The sequence below is a fragment of the Scatophagus argus genome, chromosome 22, assembly GCF_020382885.2.
Source record: "Scatophagus argus isolate fScaArg1 chromosome 22, fScaArg1.pri, whole genome shotgun sequence".
Classification (NCBI taxonomy): Eukaryota; Metazoa; Chordata; class Actinopteri; family Scatophagidae; genus Scatophagus; species Scatophagus argus.
The window spans coordinates 4,979,690-5,003,256 of record NC_058514.1 but is presented as its reverse complement, the minus strand read 5'-3'; the positions used below and the strand labels follow the sequence as shown (position 1 = coordinate 5,003,256).

General features: G+C 40.1%; 1 protein-coding gene across 7 annotated transcripts in view; it reads right to left on the bottom strand.

Moving 5' to 3' along the window:
- dgki (diacylglycerol kinase, iota) overlaps positions 1-23,567 on the bottom strand; it is a 63,320-nt gene that overhangs the window by 4,673 nt on the left and 35,080 nt on the right. For 6 of the 7 annotated variants that reach the window (XM_046378425.1, XM_046378428.1, XM_046378426.1 and 3 more), the window contains 24 exons: positions 23,214-23,288; positions 22,366-22,461; positions 21,631-21,713; positions 21,335-21,395; positions 21,136-21,249; positions 17,937-18,062; positions 16,925-17,003; positions 16,557-16,612; positions 15,809-15,871; positions 14,094-14,167; positions 13,121-13,232; positions 12,887-12,973; positions 11,460-11,572; positions 8,496-8,596; positions 7,553-7,632; positions 7,209-7,253; positions 6,536-6,605; positions 5,447-5,487; positions 5,185-5,309; positions 4,370-4,395; positions 3,216-3,253; positions 1,826-1,946; positions 1,000-1,036; positions 599-698 (listed from right to left, as the gene is read on the bottom strand). In XM_046378425.1, coding sequence (XP_046234381.1) covers positions 599-698; positions 1,000-1,036; positions 1,826-1,946; positions 3,216-3,253; positions 4,370-4,395; positions 5,185-5,309; positions 5,447-5,487; positions 6,536-6,605; positions 7,209-7,253; positions 7,553-7,632; positions 8,496-8,596; positions 11,460-11,572; positions 12,887-12,973; positions 13,121-13,232; positions 14,094-14,167; positions 15,809-15,871; positions 16,557-16,612; positions 16,925-17,003; positions 17,937-18,062; positions 21,136-21,249; positions 21,335-21,395; positions 21,631-21,713; positions 22,366-22,461; positions 23,214-23,288 — 1,923 coding nt within the window. The remainder of the gene's footprint in view (positions 1-598; positions 699-999; positions 1,037-1,825; positions 1,947-3,215; positions 3,254-4,369; positions 4,396-5,184; positions 5,310-5,446; positions 5,488-6,535; positions 6,606-7,208; positions 7,254-7,552; positions 7,633-8,495; positions 8,597-11,459; positions 11,573-12,886; positions 12,974-13,120; positions 13,233-14,093; positions 14,168-15,808; positions 15,872-16,556; positions 16,613-16,924; positions 17,004-17,936; positions 18,063-21,135; positions 21,250-21,334; positions 21,396-21,630; positions 21,714-22,365; positions 22,462-23,213; positions 23,289-23,567) is intronic. The other variant, XM_046378429.1, reaches the window with a different exon arrangement.

Genomic DNA, 23,567 nt, shown 5'->3' with positions numbered 1-23,567 from the left:
GTCTATGAAAAATAGTGATGTATGTAACCCAAGAGCTCAAGCTGATGTATATAAACTGCTTGTTTTGTTTAACCAACAGCCTCAAACACAAACAATGTTCAGTTTAGCACGCAGAAGACAAAGAAAAGACTTCACACAGGCACTGGGAGGACACACAAACTGCACACAGAAGAGCCCAGACGGGGTTTCGAAGCTGTGAGGCGGCAGTGCTAACTACTGCACCACCGTGCAGCCCCATGTTCATTTATCTTGTGCCTAATTACATAAAGATTTTCCAAGTTTCTGCTTTCACACGCCTTGCAGTGTTTTAACAGATGGAAAGTGAGGGTGTGTGAGCTGGACACACAAAGTGTCAGAGACAAGTTAGGCTTCCTTAAGCAATCAGAAAATATGTGTATCTGCCAAATGCTCGGGTTGGAACGACCTGACTATCAGATTTCTGTTTAACCAACTGACCCGCTGGAAGTCAGAAACGGATTTCCCTGCAGATCATTTGCATAATAATGATGGTACTTCTGCTATGACTCATCTTACAAGAAACCAGTGCGCCAACAGTAAGAGTGCACGTTCACGCTGTGGCGTGGCACCGTGTTTTTACCTGGAAGTTGGTCTTCTCGAGCGACGCCCCAGCCTCCACCAACAGTCGGCACACGGCATGCTGCTTCTCTGAGGCTGCTTTGTGCAAGGCAGTGTCCCCCCTACACACACCCAGACACACAGTGATTAGTTGTGAGAACTTGCGTCGTGTCTTCAAATTGCGGTTTCAATCTGTAAGCAAAGATTACGGGAACATGGACCACACTCACTTAGACAGAAAGGCAGATAGCACCAACAGAAAACCACACAACAAAACAAAGCAAGAAATTAGGTGTGTTGTGGGCAAGCAATTTTTCAGAACGTTCGACTCTCAACAATAATCTAATCACACACACCTTTGTACATAAAGCCTACACAGATTCCCTGAGGAAAAAAAAACTAATTTAAAAGTACCCAACATACTTCTCTCTGTCTGTCAAATCCAGAAGAACCTTAGAGCCTGAAGAGGAAAAAAACAGAAGAGACATAAGCAGCTCTGTGGAGTTTGATTAGACACAGAGCTGATTTAAGAGAATAAGTAACCTGCTGATTTGGCATTACGCTGCTTTAAAACTGACACTCATGATGGATGGTTTAAAAAAAGCATGCAAACTAAGCAGAACGAGAGATGTTGTCATGTCAAAACTTGGGTGCGAACATTACCCACCTGTGCAACAGTTCAGATTTGTGTGTGTGTGCGTGTGTGTGTGTATGCAGGCAGTGGCTAATAAAGCTAAAGAGCCACTGCCTGCACACACAAGGTCTGCTGAGACTTTTTTCCATTTTCAGAGCTGTGGGCTTCACCAACTGACGATGAACTGGAGCCACAATAACTTATACAGCATTTTGACAAATGCAGCACTACTCTAGACTTAGACGTTCCCACTTTATGTTGGTTTACATTTTAGCTGTAAATAAAATATATATGAAAACACATTTTACATAATGTAGCATTTGTAAAAATAAGAATATTATTGAGCCAACTCACCGCTGTTGAAAACAAAACAAAAAAAGAAGGCCATAGTTAATTACGAAAGAAAGATATGTAATTGCTGAGTTCATAAGAATCTAAGAACCTAATAACAGAACAAAGTAGTTATTTTTGGAACTGACATTTTCAGTTCAGAAAATTCAGTTGAAAAGCAACACATCACTTCCTCTTTTGTGCTGCAGAAGTTGGAGCCATTTGCGACCTCTTTAACATAATTTAACACACATACGCCTGCATGCACGTCATGCACATTCTCACCCTGCTGCAGTATGTAGCTGACCAGGTCAGTGTGTCCGTTCTGGGCGGCCATATGTAACGCCGAACAACCTCCAGAGTCTCTGACCAACAGGCTGACGCCTCGACGCACACACTCTGACAGCTGCAGACATCAACAGGACCAAAAGGAGAAACGAAGAAGCAGAATTAGATTTATTGTAAATACAGAGCAGCTCTGAGGGACAGAAACATATTTACATCACACAGATGGTGTTTATTAGGGGACTTTCTGCAGATGAGGCTGGAGTTTCTAAAGGTGGGGCCCTCTTCTTTGTCTCTGCTCTGCTGACATGAAATGAAATTTATCTGTTCCTAACCTCAAGAGGGTCGTTAATTAAGATACTCTGAGAAGTTATCATAACGACTCTAAGTTGCTTGTATAAAGCTGAGATCACATTAAGATCATTGATCATTACAACTCATTTCATTTAGGTGATGTTTGATGACAAAATAAAAAAATAATTTATGCTGACACATACATCTAAAATGTGTTGAACTTTTGACTTGTGCAGGTGACCTGCCACTTCCCATCACCGTCCTCCTCACCCTCTTCACCCAAAACGAGTCTTTCCTTCTTCTGTTTTCAGTTTCCATTACAGACACAACTATTAGCATTTTGTACTGTTACTGTTATCATCATTTTCTCCATCCATTAATCTTATTTTTTCCAATTAATTATTTAAATAGTCTAAAAATTGTATAAAAATGTCAAACCAACTATTCAAAACAAAAGATTTTAATCTGCAGAAAAAGCAACAGATAGCACGACAAAAGGGGAAAGAGGAATGTGTTTTCCTGACAAATGAATCAATTAAAACATTAATCGATTAATGTCTGCATTTCGTATCTTCTCTTTTCTTTATTCTTCTTGGTGCATATGCTGTTTGCCACATGCTGATGAACAAAAACGAAGATGTGCATCAAATAGCAATGGATCCCTGAAGCAGGAAAGGCAACAAGCTGAAGGTTAAATTAACATTAATTTAAGTGTACCCAGTGTTTCCTTCAGCACCGCAGAAAGACTTCATGCAGTTGAAAACGCTGCTTTTGGAAATACACGCGAAAATTTAAGAGTGTCTGTAGAAAACACTTTAAAGCTCTAAGAACCTGACCTCAAAGTCAAAGTTCCTGAGTATTCAGAAATCGACTGCATCGCGTTAGCGCTGAGTCACCGCCGCCTGTGCCGCTGACGACAGAGATAAGCTGAATACACTCGCTTTGAAGGTGTGGTTAAAAAAAAAAAACCCACACTGTCTGGTTCAATCTGTAAATCCCACTGACGTGCAGCACAGGTAAAACTGGATTTAATTATACATTCTACAACAGTGTGTGTGTGTGCGTGTGTGTCCATTCGCGTGTCACTGCACTTTACCATGGAAAGATCTCCTGTACTGGCAGCTGTCAACAGTGCTGCAAACACAGAAACAGACAGAGACGTGAGATCACACTGCAGAACAAGGCTGCGACTGACTGGCTTCTGCACACTTTACCCAAATTCCCCTGGGCAAACCAGCTGGTCTGTGATCAACTTCTTCCTTTCAATGTGAAAAGACTGTTTTGTATAATAATGACGTACTCTGAAGTCCGGGGACTTTTTTTAATTTATCTGACCAACCGTATTCCTGCCATGGATGCAGACAGTGTATGATCGTGTCGAGGATTAGAGAAGTGAAATGATAACATAAACACAGATGGATTTTTTTAAACCTCACTGGCTGGTTCTGCAGGATGCTTTCTGTTTCACTTTCCTACAAATCCATTGAGTGTCTGTGCTTTGTCCAGTCATTTGTTACTTCCTTGTTGTGGGATGTTTTCATTGTCTCTGAGGACAACAAAGAGCTCTTATGTCCCATGCAGTGACAACAATTTCCTCAAAGGAACTAAAATATCCCCCTCTGTGTGTGTACAAGCATGTACTCTGGGATTTCAGAATAAATACAAGCAATTCACAGTTAAAAGGGGGTAACAGCTAAATGTCTTATCACTGCTCACTCCTGTGAATATGTGGTTTTTAAGTTGTGAGTTATGTGTTTGTTTTCATGAGTCATTTTTTGTATCTACAGCAACAGCCCTTTTGCTGCGTTTTGTGACTGGAATCAAGGCCAAATTTAACCAGTAAAACAATTAAACAGGCTTGACTGGACATGATCCATATTAAGTTAGAAAGAAGCAGAAGAAAAAAATTCAACAACAGCTTGCTGACATCCAATGTTTTTGTGTTTCATAAGCAGAGCATACAAAAACAAGAATGCAATCTGAGAGTGTGTCCCAAGACTGCAAAACTGAAAGTAAACATGAAACTTTTCAGGACATGTGAGGATGAGGAATAACTTGTTCATTAAACTGGAGAGTCCCAGGCATTACAGAGAGCTGCTCCTGACACGAAGGCAGGTGACCAGAGTGCAGTAAACAGCCTTCAACTGCTTCAAAACAGTCGCCACAAATATTTTTGTCAGAGTCATTGTCACGAGCCTGAGATTCAAAAAGACACTGAGACGTGTTAAAGTGAGTGTGTGTGTGTTCTACCTTGTTCCTCAGATGTCAAGGGAGTCCTGGAAAAATAAATGACACGAGTTATTTTCTACTGACTCAGTACAGCAAATGGAAATTATTTAATTAATCTTCTGATTTACTGTTAACATCCAGATCTTCCTCTAATTAGTCACCAGCACATACTGACTGCTGTTGCTTGTTTTTGTCGTGACCGCTTTCTGTGAAAGATGCTGTCATAAATAAACTTTATTTACTTATATTTTTCTGATTTTCTTATGTTTTATAGGTGAAATGATTAATTGAGAAAATAATCAGGTTAAAAAAATGTTGTAGCCGTCATGGAATTAAAAAATCTTTAACTACATCAGAGTCCATGCAGACCTAAAATATTGAATTGTAAAATATTCTTTTTTCATGTTTTTCAGCTCCTCATAAATTACATAATGATATAATTATCATATAGTTTTTAAAAGACTATAACAAAAGGGAAAAATATCAATCTTAAAAAGATATTCAGTTTACAAGGACACAGAACAGAGAAAACAAACAAAAATGTTTGGCATCTTTACATGATAAATGAATCAATTATTGATCCATATTTTAATAACTGTCAATTCATTTTTTGTTTTAGTAATTTTTTAAAATGTTGTTCACATATAATATTTTGTAAAATTGAATGTATTCCAGGGCAGGCATATTTAACTTTAATTAATTAATTCAATCATGAATTTAATAAACATATTTAATTTTTATGCTGCCGTCCTGGTTCCTCTGACTTCAATTTGTCCTTGTTAAATAAAAAAACGTCATGTCATCGGATATTTCCTGTATCTGCTGTGTGCTCTTACCCAGCAGAAGGTTCCACCACCAGATCAGGCATCCCTGTGGACACTCCCTGGCTCGTCACTGGACCCTCGTGGTCCAGGATAAACACCTCGTCCTGACAGATTTCTGTCACAAAGTGGAGGTGCTCCTACACACACACACACACACACACACACACACACACACACACAGGTACGAAATGGAAGAAAACATTTCAGTCAATATGAGACTTCAGTTCAGTGATTTTTAACCGTTATTTTAACCGCAGGATGAAACCGGGTTTACCTGAGCCTTATCGATGCGATAGAAGCGATCAGCTGATGTGGCTGCAGAGCAGAAACATCCTTGTCAACACAAAGCACTTTGAAAATGTGTGGGAGTGGGAGTTTTTTATCAAGTCACATGGAGTGGAATTAACTTTATTTAAAGAGACAACCTCAAAGATTTTCATCTAAATGAATGTCTGTTAAGTCACTAGAACTGAACGAGGTCAGCATAATGGTGACTGAGACTATGGTCCATTGATCACAGTACTGCAGTATTTACGTATCTGTAGTATTATGAACTGAGTCTCAGTCAAAACATCCCTGGAAAAACGCTGTATTAAGTGAACCAAACATTTGCTGCTGCAGCAGCTTCTCATTAAAAACAGTTACCGGGTGGAGTCCAAATTGAAATTTATTATGAAGCAGTCACAGGTGATGCAATGTGTTTGTCAGTCAGTCTCGTCACTTTCTGACAGTGGATCAGACTGAAATATTGCCGGGAGTAATAGAAGAAAAAGGAGAAGCCACAGTGAGCTGTTAGATGAGGAACTGAAGAGCTCCAACTTCTCTTCTTATCTTGTAACACCATGTGCAACATAAATCAGATAACGGCTGCTAACCGAATGATGGGAAAAGGCCAATTATTGCCTGACGTCTTTATTAAAATGACAATAGTTTGTTTTGCTGGCCATAGATTTCCACACTTGCTGTTAGCACCAGTAACAACAGGTGTCACCAAATCACACGGGACCGAAATCTTTGAGATCACCACTTTAGACAACATCTATCCCCTCAGCAATATTATACTATCAATTGTTTCATTTATATATATTTGCTAATATATATAAATATATATATTATATAATATATATATATATAATATTTGCTAAAACAATAATTGCTACATCAAAAACACAATAAAGGTTTGACTAAGCCTTTTAGCTCAGCCTAACAAAGGTGCAGATTTAGTTTAGATTTAGAGGATGTAAAAATATAATAATAATATAATTTTTCTGCACAGCAAAGATGAAAATTATTCAGTCACCCTGAGGTTTTTCCCTGACTAGTCGGCTCTAAACAAATACAGGAAATGATTTCAGTCACTCACAATCCAAAAAGCTCCAGTTGGGAGAGAGTCTGTTGGTCGAACTGGTCCTGGGGACGCCTCTGCTCTCATCCTGAAGACAAACAGACAGACGCTGTGAGCTTCATCTCCCTTTTGCTCAACGATAAATTAAATGTGGAAAAGTTTAAACGGGGGGGATTGTTTGACAAGAGAGAAAGAGAAGGAGAGAAATCCAGACGGAGATTAAGTGTCTTTCATTTTAGAGCAGATAAACAATCGATAGCAAGACATTCAGGACAATGAGGCAGTGTGTTAGAAGGAAATAGAAGAATTGGATTCGAGACGGTCAGTGTTCTCCCCTTCCCTCACCACAGTTAATGACTGATTATTATATTAGTTCATAGTTCACATGTCCAGAAGAATTTATTCCAGTGTGGTACGAGAGGATTTTACTCAGAATGGGTGTCAGTCTGTAAAACCTACTTTTTTTTTTTTTTTAACAGCTTTTACAGTGTTTTATTTCATGCTTTGTGGAGCTGCCAGCATCACTAATTAACTAACTAATTATCATTTAAATGCAAAAATAAAATTCCAAGAAGCAGTCCTGTGAAACAGCTTTGAGGTATTGTAAAAATAATCTGGCCAATACCTTCCAAAGCCTTCAAAACTAGCAATAAGCACACTTCCTACAGAGAGCCACCCAAAAGTCATATACCTGATAGTGCACTCTGTGGCCAGTAGATGGCGCCTGGTGTAAGTCCTAGCAAGCACAGCAGACAGGTTTCAAGGTTAACAAACAGCCAAAGCATTCACATCAAAACTTGCATAGGTGTTAGCTCGGTTAGTGAACGCTTCCCACATGAGACACACAGCTAAAGAGCAGTTCTGCATTCCCAGTGGTGCTGGTTGCTCATCCGTCTATAAATAACTTGAGGAGGGATGACTCTGCAAGCATCATGAAATAATGATGACAAGGAAGGAAACAGAAGAGGGGAGAAAAGAGAGAGGAAAATTAAAGTATTGATGAGCATAATGAAGAAGAGAAAGAAGGAAACTTACCTCTTGTAGTCTGTCAATATAGAGTCTGCATGTCTCCAGGTCACAGTCCCCCCTCACCACCACAATGCCTACTGGGATGGCTGAAACACACCAACACACATTTTAGGCCATAATGCATTGAAAAGGTGGGTTAAAAATGCTTAAATTGTATTTTTATGGCAACTTGTGAGAAACAGATATTTTTTAATCACCTTATAAGGTTGAAGCAGTTTGTTATTTACACATCCAGCAGTTATAGAAAGACATTATCACCCATTTGGAGTTTGGGTTTCTGTTCTCTAGCAACCACTGACTGCATATAAAGATGGACAACATGAGAACTCCCCAAAATTGAAGTCAAAACATCTTGAACACCCCCTGGTGGCAGACTCCTGTACAGCTCATAAACCTCTTCAAACAGAGGGGACATGGGCCAAACTGAAAGCTCAAAGTTACATGTCACACAAGCTTTTCTGTAAAGTTTCTGTCATTTTGGGTAGTTCACAAAGATGTATGTTTAAGTGTTGATTTTTCTAATAGGTTTGGTTTAAATTCGTTAATTACCATAGTTGTTCAATACTGCAGCTCCACCACCGAGCCATTGCTGCTTGGCTTCAGTTTTGTACAGTGGGGGGATGTGGAGACATGCCATCCATGTTTATACATGTCAACACTGTCAACTCCTGAGGGGAATATCTGTCTCTTTAAGCAGCTAAATGCTAAATGTCTGCCATTCGCTGCTGAGCAGGTAGCATACAGTGAGTTTGTCAAGCTGAAATCTGGAAACAGCACTTTGAGAACAGTGAGAGTGAACCAAAACAATAAAGTTATGGGCTGGAAAACCAAAGCAAAGTGCTGAAAGCTTTGCAGAGATGAGAGGAAACTGACCACCTTCACAACCAAGTATTCATGGTATCTGTTATTTATATCAGCTCGAGGTCCGAGAAGACACGCAGAGCCTTACAGATGTCTCGTAGTCGCTCTTTGTCGTACTGCAGCCGGTCGTACTCCTGAAGGCTGATCCGATTCACTCGAAGACGCAGACGATCGGGAACTGCGTGAGGACTGGGGGAAAAAAACACACACACACACACACACACGTACAATTACATGTATGTGCGCATACACACAAATCAGACATGTCCAAACATACAGCAATAAGGAGACACATGTATGCATACGAGCACGCATAGACACGCACATGACAAACCAAATCTGAGCTTTTGCAAAATTCAGTTCCTCATCTGTCTTGTTTCGTCGATGTTGTTCAGAGTTCCTCACACTTGCAGTTACTTTACATAAGTTTCAAAAGACTGACTGATAACTGGAGGTTTACAAGAAGTAGTAAAAGCACTGAACACCCATCATGGTAGCACAGCTTTTACTGTGAGGTTAAAAGGCCCTGCGACTTGACCCTGATTCTGTTTGAAGTGGGCCGACATGTTTTAAAGTCAATGTCTGTGGGCATTAATGCCTTCAGCGAGGATGGAGGTTGACGAAGGCAGAATATTGATATCAGAAACATTGTGGGCAGTGAGAAAACACTGTTGGCCACACAACAGCTGCTGGCAAAAATTGCCCATCTACCCATCATCAAAAGCTAAAAATCTTACCTGCAAAGGAACACAACAGGTGTCAAATTAAAACACGAGATGAACTTTTGTTTTTCTCAGTCACAGGAGTACAATTACATAAAAAAAATAAAAAAAACAGCTTTTCTGGGGGACGGCATGGACATCACGTGAGAGCAGAGGAGTGATGCAAGTACAATAAGAGCACAGCTCAGGATAAAGTTAAAATTAAAGGGGACAACAGCAGGAAGCACATCAAGACAAGAGGGAGAAGCACATTGAGAAGTGGAAAGGCTTCAGCATGCTGCCATACAGTCTCTCTCTCCGTCCACACAGAGAACCGGACATACACAAAACACAAATTCACATTCAGCACGATACGACTCAACTTGGGTTTGACCAATGTGAGGTTCTGAAGCCAACGCTGACACCAATTTGTCTGGTGCTACAAATAATAAATGCTCATTTAGCTTACAACCACGTAAGGATTGCAAAAGCAAATTTTTAGCATTTTTTTCAAGGTTTGGATAAAAGTTTGCAGCTGAAGTGTCAAACTGGAACTAAAAAAACCCCACAGATAAGCAATTAGTAAACTAAACCTGCAACAGTTTTGTTCGTTCAAGTCATTTTTCACAAACATTCAGTGGCTGAATATCAAAATAAATGGAAAAAAAATGTCATGGGTTTGAATCCCAGTGGGCGCGGAGCCTTTCAGTGTGGATTTTGTGTGTTTCCACGGGCTTACAACTGGATTTGGTCCTTATACTTAGGATGGGTTAAACCCAGAGAATCAGTTTCTCTACAGGGATCAAGAAAGGAAAACATAACTGGTGAAGCCCTGAAATCAAATGTAAGGATTTAAAGGTTTATTTGTCACATATATTAGTGAAATTCAACATCAGATAGACATAAGGGTGGATAATAGATAGAAAAAAGCAAATACAGAAATTCAAGATAAAAACATAAAAAAATAATTTGTGCTTTATGCAAATTAAGCTCTAATTTCTGTCATTCAAACAAGCTGCACTGTGTCCGTTATAAACACTGACAGGCTTCAACATCAGCAAATCAAATATTGGTCGAACTCGAGACGAACCACGACACACAACACCACCGACTCATCGCTCACACACACACACACACACACACACACACACGTTACATCCATACAGTGACAGAGGGCTGAGGTACTTACACAGAGAAGGAGTCTGGGGGAGCAGAGAGGCGGCGCAGATCTGCTGCACACACCTTCTGAATACTACCGCCGCGCACACACACAAACACACACAGAAGAGAGGAGGAACGTATGGCGGAGAGGAGAGGAGAAGGGAAGGGATGAGGAGGAGTGGAGGAGAGGCGAGGAGAGGAGACAAGGGAGGGGGAGGAGATGAGAGGAGAGGAGGAGACGGGAGAGGAGACAAAGAAAAGGAGGAAAGAATACAAGGAGCAAAGAAAGACAGATGAGGAGAGAAAAATAACAAAGAGGAGAACGAAGGAAAGCAGAGTAGACAAGAGAAAGAGAGGGGAGGACAAGCAGGAAGACAGGATTGAGAGGAAAAGAGATGAGGAGAGAGAGGAAATGAAAAGGGTGAGGAGAAAGCACAGGAAGAGGAAAGAAATGAAATGAACGAGAGAAGAAGGAAACAAAACAGGAGAGAAGGCAAACAAATGAAAATAATAAATAATCAAAAAGATTACAGACATGTTTTGGCAGAGAGAAGAGGAGGGACAGGAGGAGGGACAGACGGAGAAAAGCCCAGAGGTAAATAGACAAACATCGATAGCACAGAGTACAGTAGCAGAGCAGTACATCAAGCAAAGACACTCATTACTGCAGCTACAGCAAGTCTACTCCTCTACAGTATCCTTCTTTCACGTACACACAGTTACTGTAGCCTGTACACTCTTACACACAGTTGGAAATAAACCCACATATATACACAAAGATATACACGAAGAATCATTAGTGCTACAGGGATGGAGGAGGGTTAGTAGCCACACAATCTCACAAACAACTGCTTTATCCCTGAAAGAAATCTAATATTCTTTTTCTTCTCCTTCTTCTTTTCTGCTGGCATATAGTCGAGGCGAAACCACACAGGATTACATGTCAGCGTGTCATTGGAGACATCCCTGGTGCTTTGTTTTTACTAATTTGAGAGGACAACAGAGATATCCCCACATTGATTGTGGTTTTGGCGAGATGATGAGAGATGTGGGACATTGATAAGAGTGAATGTCAGCTCCCACTAAACAGATTGTATGACTCACACAGTGCAACCCAGGCTTTTACAACACTGCTGGCCTAGTTCCTCTGTCTGTACGTGTGTGTGTGTGTGTGTGTGTGTGTGACTCACTCGTTGAGCAGGGGCACAGAGGTGCGTCTCTTGCTCTTCTGGACCATGTTGGCCTGGTTTCGAAGGGAGATGCGGAGAGTGGATGGAGCCAGTCGACACGGCTCACCGTCCACCTACACAAACACACACAAAGGTGACAGTTAAAAGCAGAAAACAATAATTAAAAAGAGTATAGACAGTACTGGAGCTGTTACGTTAGCTGACAGTTGTGATACGTCAACAGGCCTGACACAGGATGACGCAGTGTTCATTCAACATCAGAGACAATATGACAAATGATAACATACTATTTTGGTACCTTAGATTTGGGAAAATAAACAGGTTTTCCGGGGAAATAAATGTCAAAAAGATGATCAGGAAATATTACAATTTAACATTCAAACCAAAAGTCAAAGATCTCCATTTAACAGTGACACAAAGATAAATTTCACTCACTGTACAACCAAAAAGGCAGGTTTTATGGTCACCTTAAAGAGAAATGTCGTTGTTATGTGGATGAGACTGAGTCTACTTTATGTTTCACGGTTCCTTAAATGAAGATTTAAAGGTTCGCTGTTGAGGTTTGGCCCTGTAGTCAGTCTACAGAGCTGTTTTTCTATGAGTGGGTCTTTTACATGCAACGCACAAGTGAGGGGACAACAACAACAGTTTCAGCAAAGTGCAGCAAAGGAGGAGAAGACAACGAGCGAAGCATGAAAAACTGAAAAGACTGAAGTATTTAAGTATTTCTGTTGAGTTCTTTCAATTTGATGATAATGAAAAGTTGTGTGTTTTGGGGAGGGGAACCTTTCTGAGGCAGATTTGATTTTTTTTGTCGCACCTGAAACAGGAGACAAAGCACACATTTCTATCAACACTCAAAAAAAAAAAGTAAAAACCCAGTCCCAGTGACTGTTTTTCTCTTAAAGAAAGTCACAGCCTTAATGCCCTGATGCCTAAAGCCCGTCTAACAGTGTGTTCCAGTAACAGCTTCTCCAAGAATCAGGTATTCAATTTTAACATACAGAAATATAAAATGACACAACGCACTGCATAGCTGAACATGAAGGTATGCAGTCATACTTTATGGATGACAGACTACAATATTCATTTCAGCCTCCTGTCATGTTGTGTGAAATATGAATTTGTAAGAAGCCAGAAGCATCTAAATCAGAAGAGCAAAACTGTTTAGAGGGCTGGAGTGAAAATACATATCAGGTGTTTCTCATCTCTTCTGATTTGTGTGCATTCAGTGCCTCCATAGGTAAATTTTTACAGTCGACAGCATACTGTGTCCATGTACATGCATACATAATGATCCCATATTCTCTTATTCTTCTGCTGCAAAACTGTAGTTTCATCTTCTCTTGTTTTGCCATAATCCATATCATTCAGTCATTGTTCAGTCGGGCAGACTGGTAGGGATGTCGGTGAGTGTATGCACTCACCTGAACAGGTACGGTCTTGTAGGTAGTAAGGACAACTTCTCTACACTGGTGCAACCTCTCTCCGTGACCGCCGACCTGTAGCGCAGCCTGGTGGACAACAGGAAGATTTACAACAGAGGAGTATAAAAACATAGCATCCTGTTCCTTTCTCTTTGGTTCTGTCAGCCATTTTTCCTCGTCACTTCTGCCTCATTCTGTATTTTTTTTTCTTTCTCATCTTCTTTTTTCTCTCACCAATGAAGCCATGGTGAAGCCAATAACCTCGATGCAGCCATCATCATGGCGTTGCGGTTCGAAGTCCCGGTGGTCCCCTGTGTTCCCCCATGGCATGGTGCCAGCACAGTACCTACACACACACACAAATATAAAATATTCAAATATAAATAATGCATAGTTAACATATGAATCAGATCCATCCAGAATCATGTTCCTCTAAGATGATTTTTCCCTGACCATCGGTAGTGAGTGTGTTTTCATCAATTTAGTGTCTAATCAGAGAAACACTGCAGGGTGGTGTGGGAGGATTTTTACTCAGAAGTGTCGGGGTCCAAAACCTGAAAGACACAGACCTCATGCACCCGCCTCAAGGACCTTATAAAATTTCATTATTATATTCACCATGGAGTTGCGTCATAATTATATTAATGCTGTTAAGCAGGAAACACTGAATAATCAAGAGTTTGGTCGAACTTTTGATCATGAAAAAGATCCCATTATTATAATTAATGTATTTAATAAAACAAATCCCTCCTCAAATATATAAAACTGAGGGATTCCTGTAAGATTTTTCTTTTGCTAATCCTGATCAGATTTATGTCTTCTTGCTTTTTACTTGCCTATTTCCATCTCTTCTGTTTTAAAAGTAAGGTAAGGGTAAACTTTATTGTCCCTTGTGGGAAACTTGTCTTGGACAGTAGTGATACAGGTCGTGGCACAATAAAACAACAACAACAACACAGAATTCATAAATTGCAACAGTTCAGCAACGGACGTGGTCCATAGTATTGCACAGTCAAGTTTCACAAGAAAAATGAAGTGCAGAGTGCACTTTGTACATCAAGCAACAGAAAATGGACAAATAGGTTTAATTTAAGAACCGGTAAAACCACTAAGGTAAAAACAACTTTTTACTTTTTTAACTTCAATAAGCCTCTTCTGCCAGAAAAAGACTGAACAGCCAGACTCTACTCAGGGTGCATTCACTTACCTGGGAATGTTTAGAAACACGATGCACTGAAACTTCAGCTCCTGGATCTTGGGAGTTAAGTCGGTACCATCGCACTGAAACAGACGAAGAAACAAAGAAAGTGAAAGACTCATGGATTGGACCTCTCGTTCACAAAGTGGGACACACACACACGTATTCATTTATTTCTTTTTCTGTACAAAACAACCGGTTTTCACTCTCTGATCTTTTTGCTTGGTTTTATGAGTTGCCTCCAGCCTCACTCTCTTTTCTCTGTTTTCATTCGCAGGTTCAACGTTTCTGGCTCTCAGTTTTAAACCACATACAGATCAAAGGTAAGTTGTTACTTTATGCTCATCAGAACAACATTTTCTCTAAAATGTCTTCTGTAAGTCTGGTGATATTCTGCGTTTTTCTTTTCATCAATAAATTCCACAAAAAGCAAAACCAGCAACAAATGCTAACAAATACTGTGTGCATCCAAAACATCCGTCTTCTTCCTCTGTGCCATCAGAGCTCCATTGTTGTCCAAAAACTATTAAAAACACATCACCAATGTGTTGACATGTCCTGTCAATATGATGGACACACACACTGTAGCTTATTTTGAGTTATTCCCACATACACGTCCTGCTGCTGTCACCACAGCAACAAATTTGTGTTAATCTGCCAAGGAAAAATAGTGCACAACAAATGTATGATTTACTGTTGAACATTTGCTAAAAATTTGTGGCTGTGTTCGGGTGTTTCAGAACATTACTGAGTTTTTTTTAAGTATTCATCCTTTATTAAACAGTTTTGTCTTATGAAGAAAAACACTAAAACCAAGTGACAGCCTCCGTGACCAGAAACTGCAGTTCCTCAAGTGGCCACTTGAGGCTGGCTCAAAAAGTGGGTCATTCCCTATAGACATACAGCAGAAATACAAATGTTTACAACTTGGTCTCTATAGCTAATTTTCCTGTTGGTGATCATATGTGAGGGAGGCGGCAAATTTTCATATAAATCATTTGTTTAAGTAATAAGTAATTAAGAGCTGGGTGTCACTTCAGCTAATCGGGGTCACTGAACTTGACCTCTCAGCTGTATTTGTGGTGCTGGTGCCTTTTTGATAATATCTCATGCAAATATCAGACAAAAATTATGCCTGCTGTGCGGTTAATTGTACTAACAGATCAAAGATGAAGTCTGTGCTCCGCCTTTTTGTCCATTTTTGGACAAGATGGGAGTTAGACTGTCAAGACGGCCAATGGCCAGAGCCCTGACATGGATGTTCAGATCAGCTCCTCAGAAACCTATGGGTGACATCCCAGAGACACTGTCCATGTTTTATTCAGACTATGACTAAAACGGTGATTTTGATCTTTTCATATCAACACCCTCATCTTTTAACATTAGACTGGAATTATGAAAAATAAAAATACGCTTTCCTAACATCAATAGCCAGTGATTGTATTTTCCACTACCTTTTGACATATTTTCTATAATTCATCAAGAAAACAATTAGCAGAATCAATAATAAAATTGAATGCTAGTTGTTACTGTTATATGGAGCCCAGTGGCCAGCAGGAGCATAGTGGCTCTGACAAGGATTCAGTGTCTTGCTGAAGGACACTTGAGTGTGGCGGATGATCGAAGAGCAGTTGAAGGACGGCCTTTTTAATCACCAGGCCGACTGGCCGCCCAGACATGTCAACATGGAAAACGATACAGAGAGAAAGTGTGTTAACACTCACCACCACTCTGACGTGCTTCGACAAATCCCGGGAGCTTCTCTGGAGGAAATCTGAGAACGCAGCCTGCAAAGACGCACACACGCATGCATGCACACACACACACACACACGCACACACGCACACAGAGAGAGAGAGAGAGAGAGAGAGAGAAAGACCCAATCAAAGAGAATTACAGTTCACTACATTTCCCTTGTTAAAAAGAGATAACTCCCCTGCTCGCCTCTGTTCCAACTCTCACCTGGCATTTATTCATTTATTCTGAACATCTCTCATCTGCAGGTTCCAACAAGCTCCACGTAAGATTTTCTATGTCTTGAATGAAGCTTTATAACATTCAAATGTTTACTATAGCATAAGGGATGCAAACTGTACTTATGACAGTGTTCATCCTGAATGTAAAATCACAGTTAAATATGACATTACACAGTTGCAAGAAAATACAATTTCCAATTGAATTCGTGGCTCTAATCATGACTTTTCAGGGCAGAAATAAGGCTTTTTCCTTCCAGAAAATGCCACAGGCACTCTGCTTTATCCCAGCCTCCTCCTGCTTGCAGTGTGAGTAGTTTAATTTTCCCTTCACCTTTCTTCCAGCTCCCTCCTTACCCTAATTCCCTTCCTTCAATCTTGCTTTCCTTTCAGCCATCACGCTTGTCAAACACAAAGACAATGAAGGAACACAGGAAAACCAGCAGAAAGTTTAGGCTGCAGTTTTAGTGAGTGTGCAGCAAGTCAAGAGGACACTCACTCCTGCATAGAACATCTTGTTGCGGAAGCGACTGTTAAACTTCTCTGGGTTGGCCTCTGGAAAGACAAAATCAGAGTGGCAGAGAGAAAGGAGGAGAATACATTAAGATCGTTGTAGAGCTACTGGAATTAAAAATGAAAAAACAAAACAGACGCATAGAGTAAGAGAGTGAGAAAACCTCGCTCATTTGTTTATGCATGAATGCTTGTGCGTATCTGAATGTGTCCTTTTTAATATTTTATTTCATTCCGCTCATAGTTCAGTGGAGTGGGGTGCATTAACAGGGAAGAGACAGACTTAATGGGAAATAAACAAAGTTAATACAGGGTGAAATGTAAAATAAAGACATTAAAATGGATTTTACTGACCTCTTGACTCGTGGAACTCGAGGGTGACATGAGCGTCGAAGCCCAGGCTGAAGTAGTTGTTGAACACATTCAGAGGCAGCTGAGGAGGCAGAGAACAACATAAAAGTGAGTGTTTTGCATGAATATTACACAATTTGTTCACACTGACAGCTCATATCCACACATACTACAGTACCTTTCAGTGCCTGTAATAATGTACATTTATCTAGAGATACACATGTCTGTTTCACACACATTTCTTTCTTCTTCACACTTAGACAATTTCACTATGGATGGTTGTCTTTACCAGACAACATGCAGAGTTTTGTATTCATTTTGCTTACTTTATATTTGTTTCATCAAACTCGGCAGTCTTTAAGAAATTTGCAAGGCATTTCAGGTGGAGGGTTATTTGATTATTTTCTTCCGATCAGAATCCTTTCCTTGAGCAAAATCAAGACTTACTGATAATTCAAAGCGATCGCTTCCTGCTGCTTTTACTTCCTACAAAGGCACATCAAACGCAATGTGTCGTCACTTCTGACAGAGCAGATCACTGCTATGGTTTGCTATTACTTGGTGTCGATTTTGGTCAACATCAGTAGCAACCACTTTTTAATATGTATAAAATATGAACAGCAATTTGCAAAACATGCACACAACAGTATTTTTTTTTAATAGTTGGATTAATAGCGATATTTCAGTCGGAACTGGAACCACACAATGTCGCAGGTGCGTTATTGTATTTATAGCACACAGGCATCTGTTTTAGAGACAACAGTGAAGAAAATTAAGTTGTTTGACTGTGCGGTGAAAAGTTCAGCTAATCTGTCAACATCACAAACTAAATGATTCAACTGACAAAGAACCCGATGAGCCTGAGTGAAAAGCTCTTGGGAGGTGAAGTATCTGTGATCCTACTGGACCACAGGGGAGACAAGAACTGGAAGCGAGTCAAAAAGGATTAAACCACTACATCCATGCACACACATAAACCCTCAGTGCCAACCCAGACTCCAGGCTGACATCTGACCTTCTGCGTGCCCTCCTCTGGCTGCGTAGTGCTCTTCTCCACCAGGAGGTTCCACCTGTCCAGCTGAACCACCGAACCGTCCTCCACGTGACATAAAACCTTGGACACCGGCTCATCTGTGTAGCCCTGCAGAGAGAGACAAACGCAGACAGGTGGACAGAAGGATACAGAGAACATGTGGTGAGACTGTCTTGTCAACTGCTGGAAAATTAAATCATAATAAGAGATGGCACAAAAACAAATTAAATTAGGTAATTCCAGCAAAAATGATCAACAGGGAAGTGGAAGAAAAAAAGAAGTAAAAAAAAAATAAGGAAAAGAGAGGAAGCAGAGAGACATGATGTGGAGAGAAGAGAAGAGGACTGATTTAGGCTAATTTAGGAGAGAGGATGGCATGACTTGTTTTCAGTAAGCGGCCATTGAGGCTGCTTCACTGACCCAATCAACGCCTTAAAAACAAAGAACACACATAAACAAGTGGATTTCACAGACAACACACACACACACCTTAGTCCTCCCTTTCTCCTACCATCAGTCCATTCCCTCCCATACTTCCCTCCATCACATTAGTCATTCAAGGCATGTCTCTCTAATGGATGGCATTTTGGACAAAGTCAGGAAATCAGTGTACCAAGGACTGCACTGAGTGACACAAGGAAAGGAAAGGAAAGCAGGAAGGAAGTAAAGGGAAGGAGAGGAAAGTACAGAGCAGGAGAGAAAAAAAGATCTAAGAAGAACAAAGAGAAGTGAAAAGAAAAGGAGGGGGAAGGAAAGGGAAGCGAATAGGAAAAGGGAAACAAAGAAGGAAAGGAGCAAAAGGGACAAAGCGAATAAAAAAAAATCCTGCAGTCATAAATACCAGATGAAACAGAGGACAAAAAAGACACACTAATTACATATGGTAGATATGAATTTTCCCTCAGCCCCATCATTGTTCAAAGCATCTGTCATCTCTGTCTGCATCAGGACTTTGTCAGCTTTGTACTCCTGCAACCCGGAGTCATTCTCGTGTCCTTGGTTTGAGTGCACTCACTGACTGTGCCACAAACCACATCAAGTGGTACACTAGCACTTTTTTCTCTAAAAGTGAATAAGATTTAGCTCTCATGAGTTGGGGTTTGATGCCCTAAACTCTGAACAGGGCACAACACCCTAGAATTTATGGAAATATCTCCATCATGATACAGCTCCAACACACCGTGAGCATGTGTTCCTTTAAATGCCACTCGAACACTAAATAAAGCCAGCTAATCTTACAAACAAAAAAACTAAATGATTGAGAAGCAGTTGCAGTGCAAAGTAAAATGGATTAAATACCATTTCAGGTTTTGACTCAGACCTCGGAGTCACACAGAGACAGTTGAGGTAGTATCTACAAGAATGTGGGTGCTCATAAAAGGTCTTTTCTTTTGTGTTACAGTGCAGTTATGCAATCTGTGTGTGTGTGTCAGGGGGCAAATTCTGAATGCTTCAGCACTTCACCTTATTTTAGCAGCAAACTGCAAGGGCCCAAAGTGCCTTCTGACAGACAAATGGTACATTATATTACATTATATTTTACTGTACAGGTTTCAGTGGCTTTGCCTGAGCACCTCATTCCCTTCATAAAGAGAGAAAACTCCAGTTTGCACATTTTGTCACTTGTGATATGAACAGTAGGGTAGCAGTAGCACATTAGTAGGAGTACTGGTGCTGCAGAGGTTGACAGTATTAGTGTAATCCAAATATAAAAGCAAATACTTAAACCAGTCATGGCCTTTTTTGGTCACAACAATTTGTGAACAGAGCACCGACCAATCATCAACTTCTAAGTTGTTATGGGAGACTTCATAGAAAGAGTTGTTGGCTAATTATTTCTACATCCAGTCGCTATGAAGGAACATTAACGCTGATTTGTCAAGATACTGAATCTAAGTGCAACATTCACCTTCTTTTAGTGTTGTTCAACCAACTCCTGAGGAAAATATCTGGTTCTTTGGCTGCTAAATGCTCCACTATGTTCATGTTCATATTCTACTGTTCATATGCACTGTAATTTCCCAGCCAGGGATCAATAAAGTATATCTATTTATCTATCTATCTATCTATCTGTCTATCCATCTATCTGTCTGTCTGTCTGTCTATCTTCTATCAATCTATCTATCTATGTTCACCAGCTAGTTGCTAACTCTGTCTGTAGTAATGCACAGTGAGGTTTTGTTTTAGCTTTATTTCACTGAAAACAGCTGGAAATAATGCTTTGAGAGTGGTGGAAGTGAACCAGAACAGTAACGTTGTGGGCTGGACAGCTTTCACATTGTTTTAAGACTGTCCTTTGATCCATTGTTATTATAAAAAAAAAAGAAAAATTGAGATTGTAGCTGGTATTGTGCTGCAAGTTGATATTTCAGGCTTGAAAGAAAAGCGTATGTCGTCACAATCCACTTTTAATTGGCAAAAAGGAGAAGCGACTTGAATTGCCAAATTTGACCAACAAATTTCTAAACTTTAAAAAGGAACCACTGAAACCCTCTGCAGAGGTCTCACTGCGCGGTGCTTCTCCATGGGAGGACCGAGCTTCTGTTTTCTGCTCTTTCAGCTTCGTGTTGCACTAACTCAACTGTCTGACGCAACAGAAAACATGAGAGGCAGCACTCGTACAGAAGAGACAAAATTAATTAAAAAGAACTTGTGCAAAGTCAACAACTCGAATACTTTGTCATCTTTACTTGATGTGTTGTGTTGCGGAGGGGTCAGACCGTGGCTAAATGTCAGGGTTTAGAGGGCGAGTTACACAGGAAGGACACCGTTGTAAACTTCCTGGAAGGTGGTCAGTTTTTCTGTAGCTCCCAGAGGAGAGGAAAACACTGCATTTATTTGAACTAAATATCAATATTTGTCCATATACACGTATTAGATATTTATTTACCTGACACTTGTTACGTTCTTTTTATATTTTAGATACTCTGTTAATGTCATGGTTAATATTTATTTTAAATAAAAGCTCATTCACATATTTCTATTTAATTTGTGTTCGGCATTATTGTTATTTTATTTTTTTTATCATCGGCTCCACTGCCATTTACTAAATCACGATGTGGATAAACGACCTGAACTCCAAGTCATTAAACAGACAAAGTGGACACTTGTGAATGATTAACTACAGGGAGGAGAAGCCGCTGCGTCCTGCCGCTCTCAGAAGTCAAGGCTAGGAACTCACCCCACCCCAGTTGAGCGTCCTGGCGAGGTCATTTCCTGTTCCCAGAGGAAGAACAGCGACTGGAGGCTGGGGGGTCATCTGCAGCTCATCTAGAGTGGACAGGATCCACCCCACCTACAGAAAAGGACACACAGAAAGTATAAGCTTCACAGTATGAGCAGATGTAATAGAAGTAGAACATAATAGAACAGAGTCTTACCGTGCCGTCACCTCCGCAGGCGAGGATCCTCAGATTTGGCACTTTCCGATACAACTCCAACCTGACAATTCAAAAAGTGCACAAAGCAGAACGGGTGCAGAACAGAAGAGGTGGAAGTTGAAAATTATCACTAAATTGGCTGCAGAAAACACTGTTTCTGTAAGTTCATTATTTACACTTTCATGAATGAATAAAGCAGAGCACAAAGGTCAGTCAGTCTGACATGTTGAGTGTCATGACGACTTCCACCCAAAATGTTAAGGAGGGTAAATTTTAACAAACTAAAGGGCACTTACGCCTCTCGCAGTCCTCCCTGTGACAGGTCAAAGACTTGTCGAGGGTTCAGGATCCACATGAACATCTGTAACACCTTGGCACCCTGCGGAGACAAATATAAAATGAAGGTTTATTGTATTGAAAACTCACACCTAGAAGTGAAAGGTTTGCACGGAACTCAACTACTTAACTATCACATTAAAAATTGTACAATCTATTAGAACTGCATGTTTTTATTTCTGTTGGCAGGTCCTATAATTGTGACTGCTTCCAAAAAGTAATTAAAATCCAGCATGATGTTATAATGAAATTTTCCATCTGAATGTGACAAAACTAATCCTGTTCTGAACCGTCACCTTCCTAATTAAATGTTCCGTCACTGGTAACTGGCAGGTTGTAATAACTCCTGTAAAAACAGCCCAATGAAGGATGAACATAAAAAGATTTCAAATAACTCTGACGCACTGCTGAGACCAAAACAAGTGAGGTGTAAATTAATGAAAACATAATTTTTTAAAATCTGATAACATCAGGATGCATGATTATGAGTTTTCAGCAAAAACGTCATCAGCTAAATCCGAGTTTACACACAAACTGGCTAAAGATTATTTATAGTCACTACATCGTATATATCAGCAACTTCTCTAAAATTTCCTCAGAAATTATGGCACAGACTGAGGAAATAATAAATGACAGGAGTTTCAAATGAGGGATCTCAAACAGATTAAAAATACAAACGTGTTTCGCTTTCTGACCTGGTTGCCCCCACTCTTGGGATTGACAAAAACCAAGATGGGCTTCATGAGAGGTGAGGGGAGGGGCTTCAACATGAACGGACGCCATTTAGACTCCTAAAAGGAAGAAAGAGTCAAAGAGACAGACAAGAAGTTAGACAAATAAACGTGTGACGATGTGCACAAATACTTAACTAAATTCAAATATACATCTTAAGTGTTTGTGATACTGAAATTATTGGTTGACAAAAGAACAGAAAGTTAATCTCTGACTATTTGTCAAACAAAAAAGTCAAATGTCCACCTCTCCAGTTTCTTAAATCTAATACACAAAAAGTTATTAACATTTTGACTTTACGTGGGACATTTTATAGAGTAACAACAATAACAATAAATCAGCAGCACAAAGTCAGTAAAAATACTGAAAACTGCAGATCAAAGTATAAAAACAAAGGCTGAAATAAAATACCAAACACACAAATATGTTGTTCCAACACACACACACACACACACACACACAGTACAGACAGTACATACATACACTGAGATGTACACACAGACAACCTCCAACACGCCTTTGTTTGTTAAAAGCAATTTTAAGAATTAATCATTGATTGAACCAGTCGAGGTTTACTGATGTCCACTCATTTATTTAATGACGTCCATTTGACAAACCACAGGAGGTCAACATGTTGTTTACGTCGTGTTTGGAGTTGACTAAATCACTCATACATAAACATTTACTGACATGCTAGATCAGTGACGACATTTTGAGAAGGAAGTAAAACTGATCCAGGTGAGAGGAAGTTAAATAAATCTGAACTGTCTCTACTGCATACACCCACATTCTGCATGGTAGTCTTACTTACATCCAGTCCCTTCTTGCTTGTCCTTCTTTTGAAAGATGTCCGCTTTTTTCTCCTGGCAGAGTTCTTGAGTGAGCTCTGGGGTACGGAAACACACACACACACACACACACACAGAGAGTTCAGTGGTTAGTTCACTGTCATCGTGTCCCCAGTGATGGTAATTAAAAGTGCAATGTAGCATGTGATGTGACTAAGAGATATGTGTATGTGTATGTGTGTGTGTGTGTGTGTGTGTGTGTGTGTGTGTGTGTGTGTGTGTGTGTGTGTGCTTGTGTGTGTGTGGTGATGGAGAAACAAACCCAGCGTTCCCTCAGACAGACTGGACATGTGTCAACTCATATCAAAATCATAGCC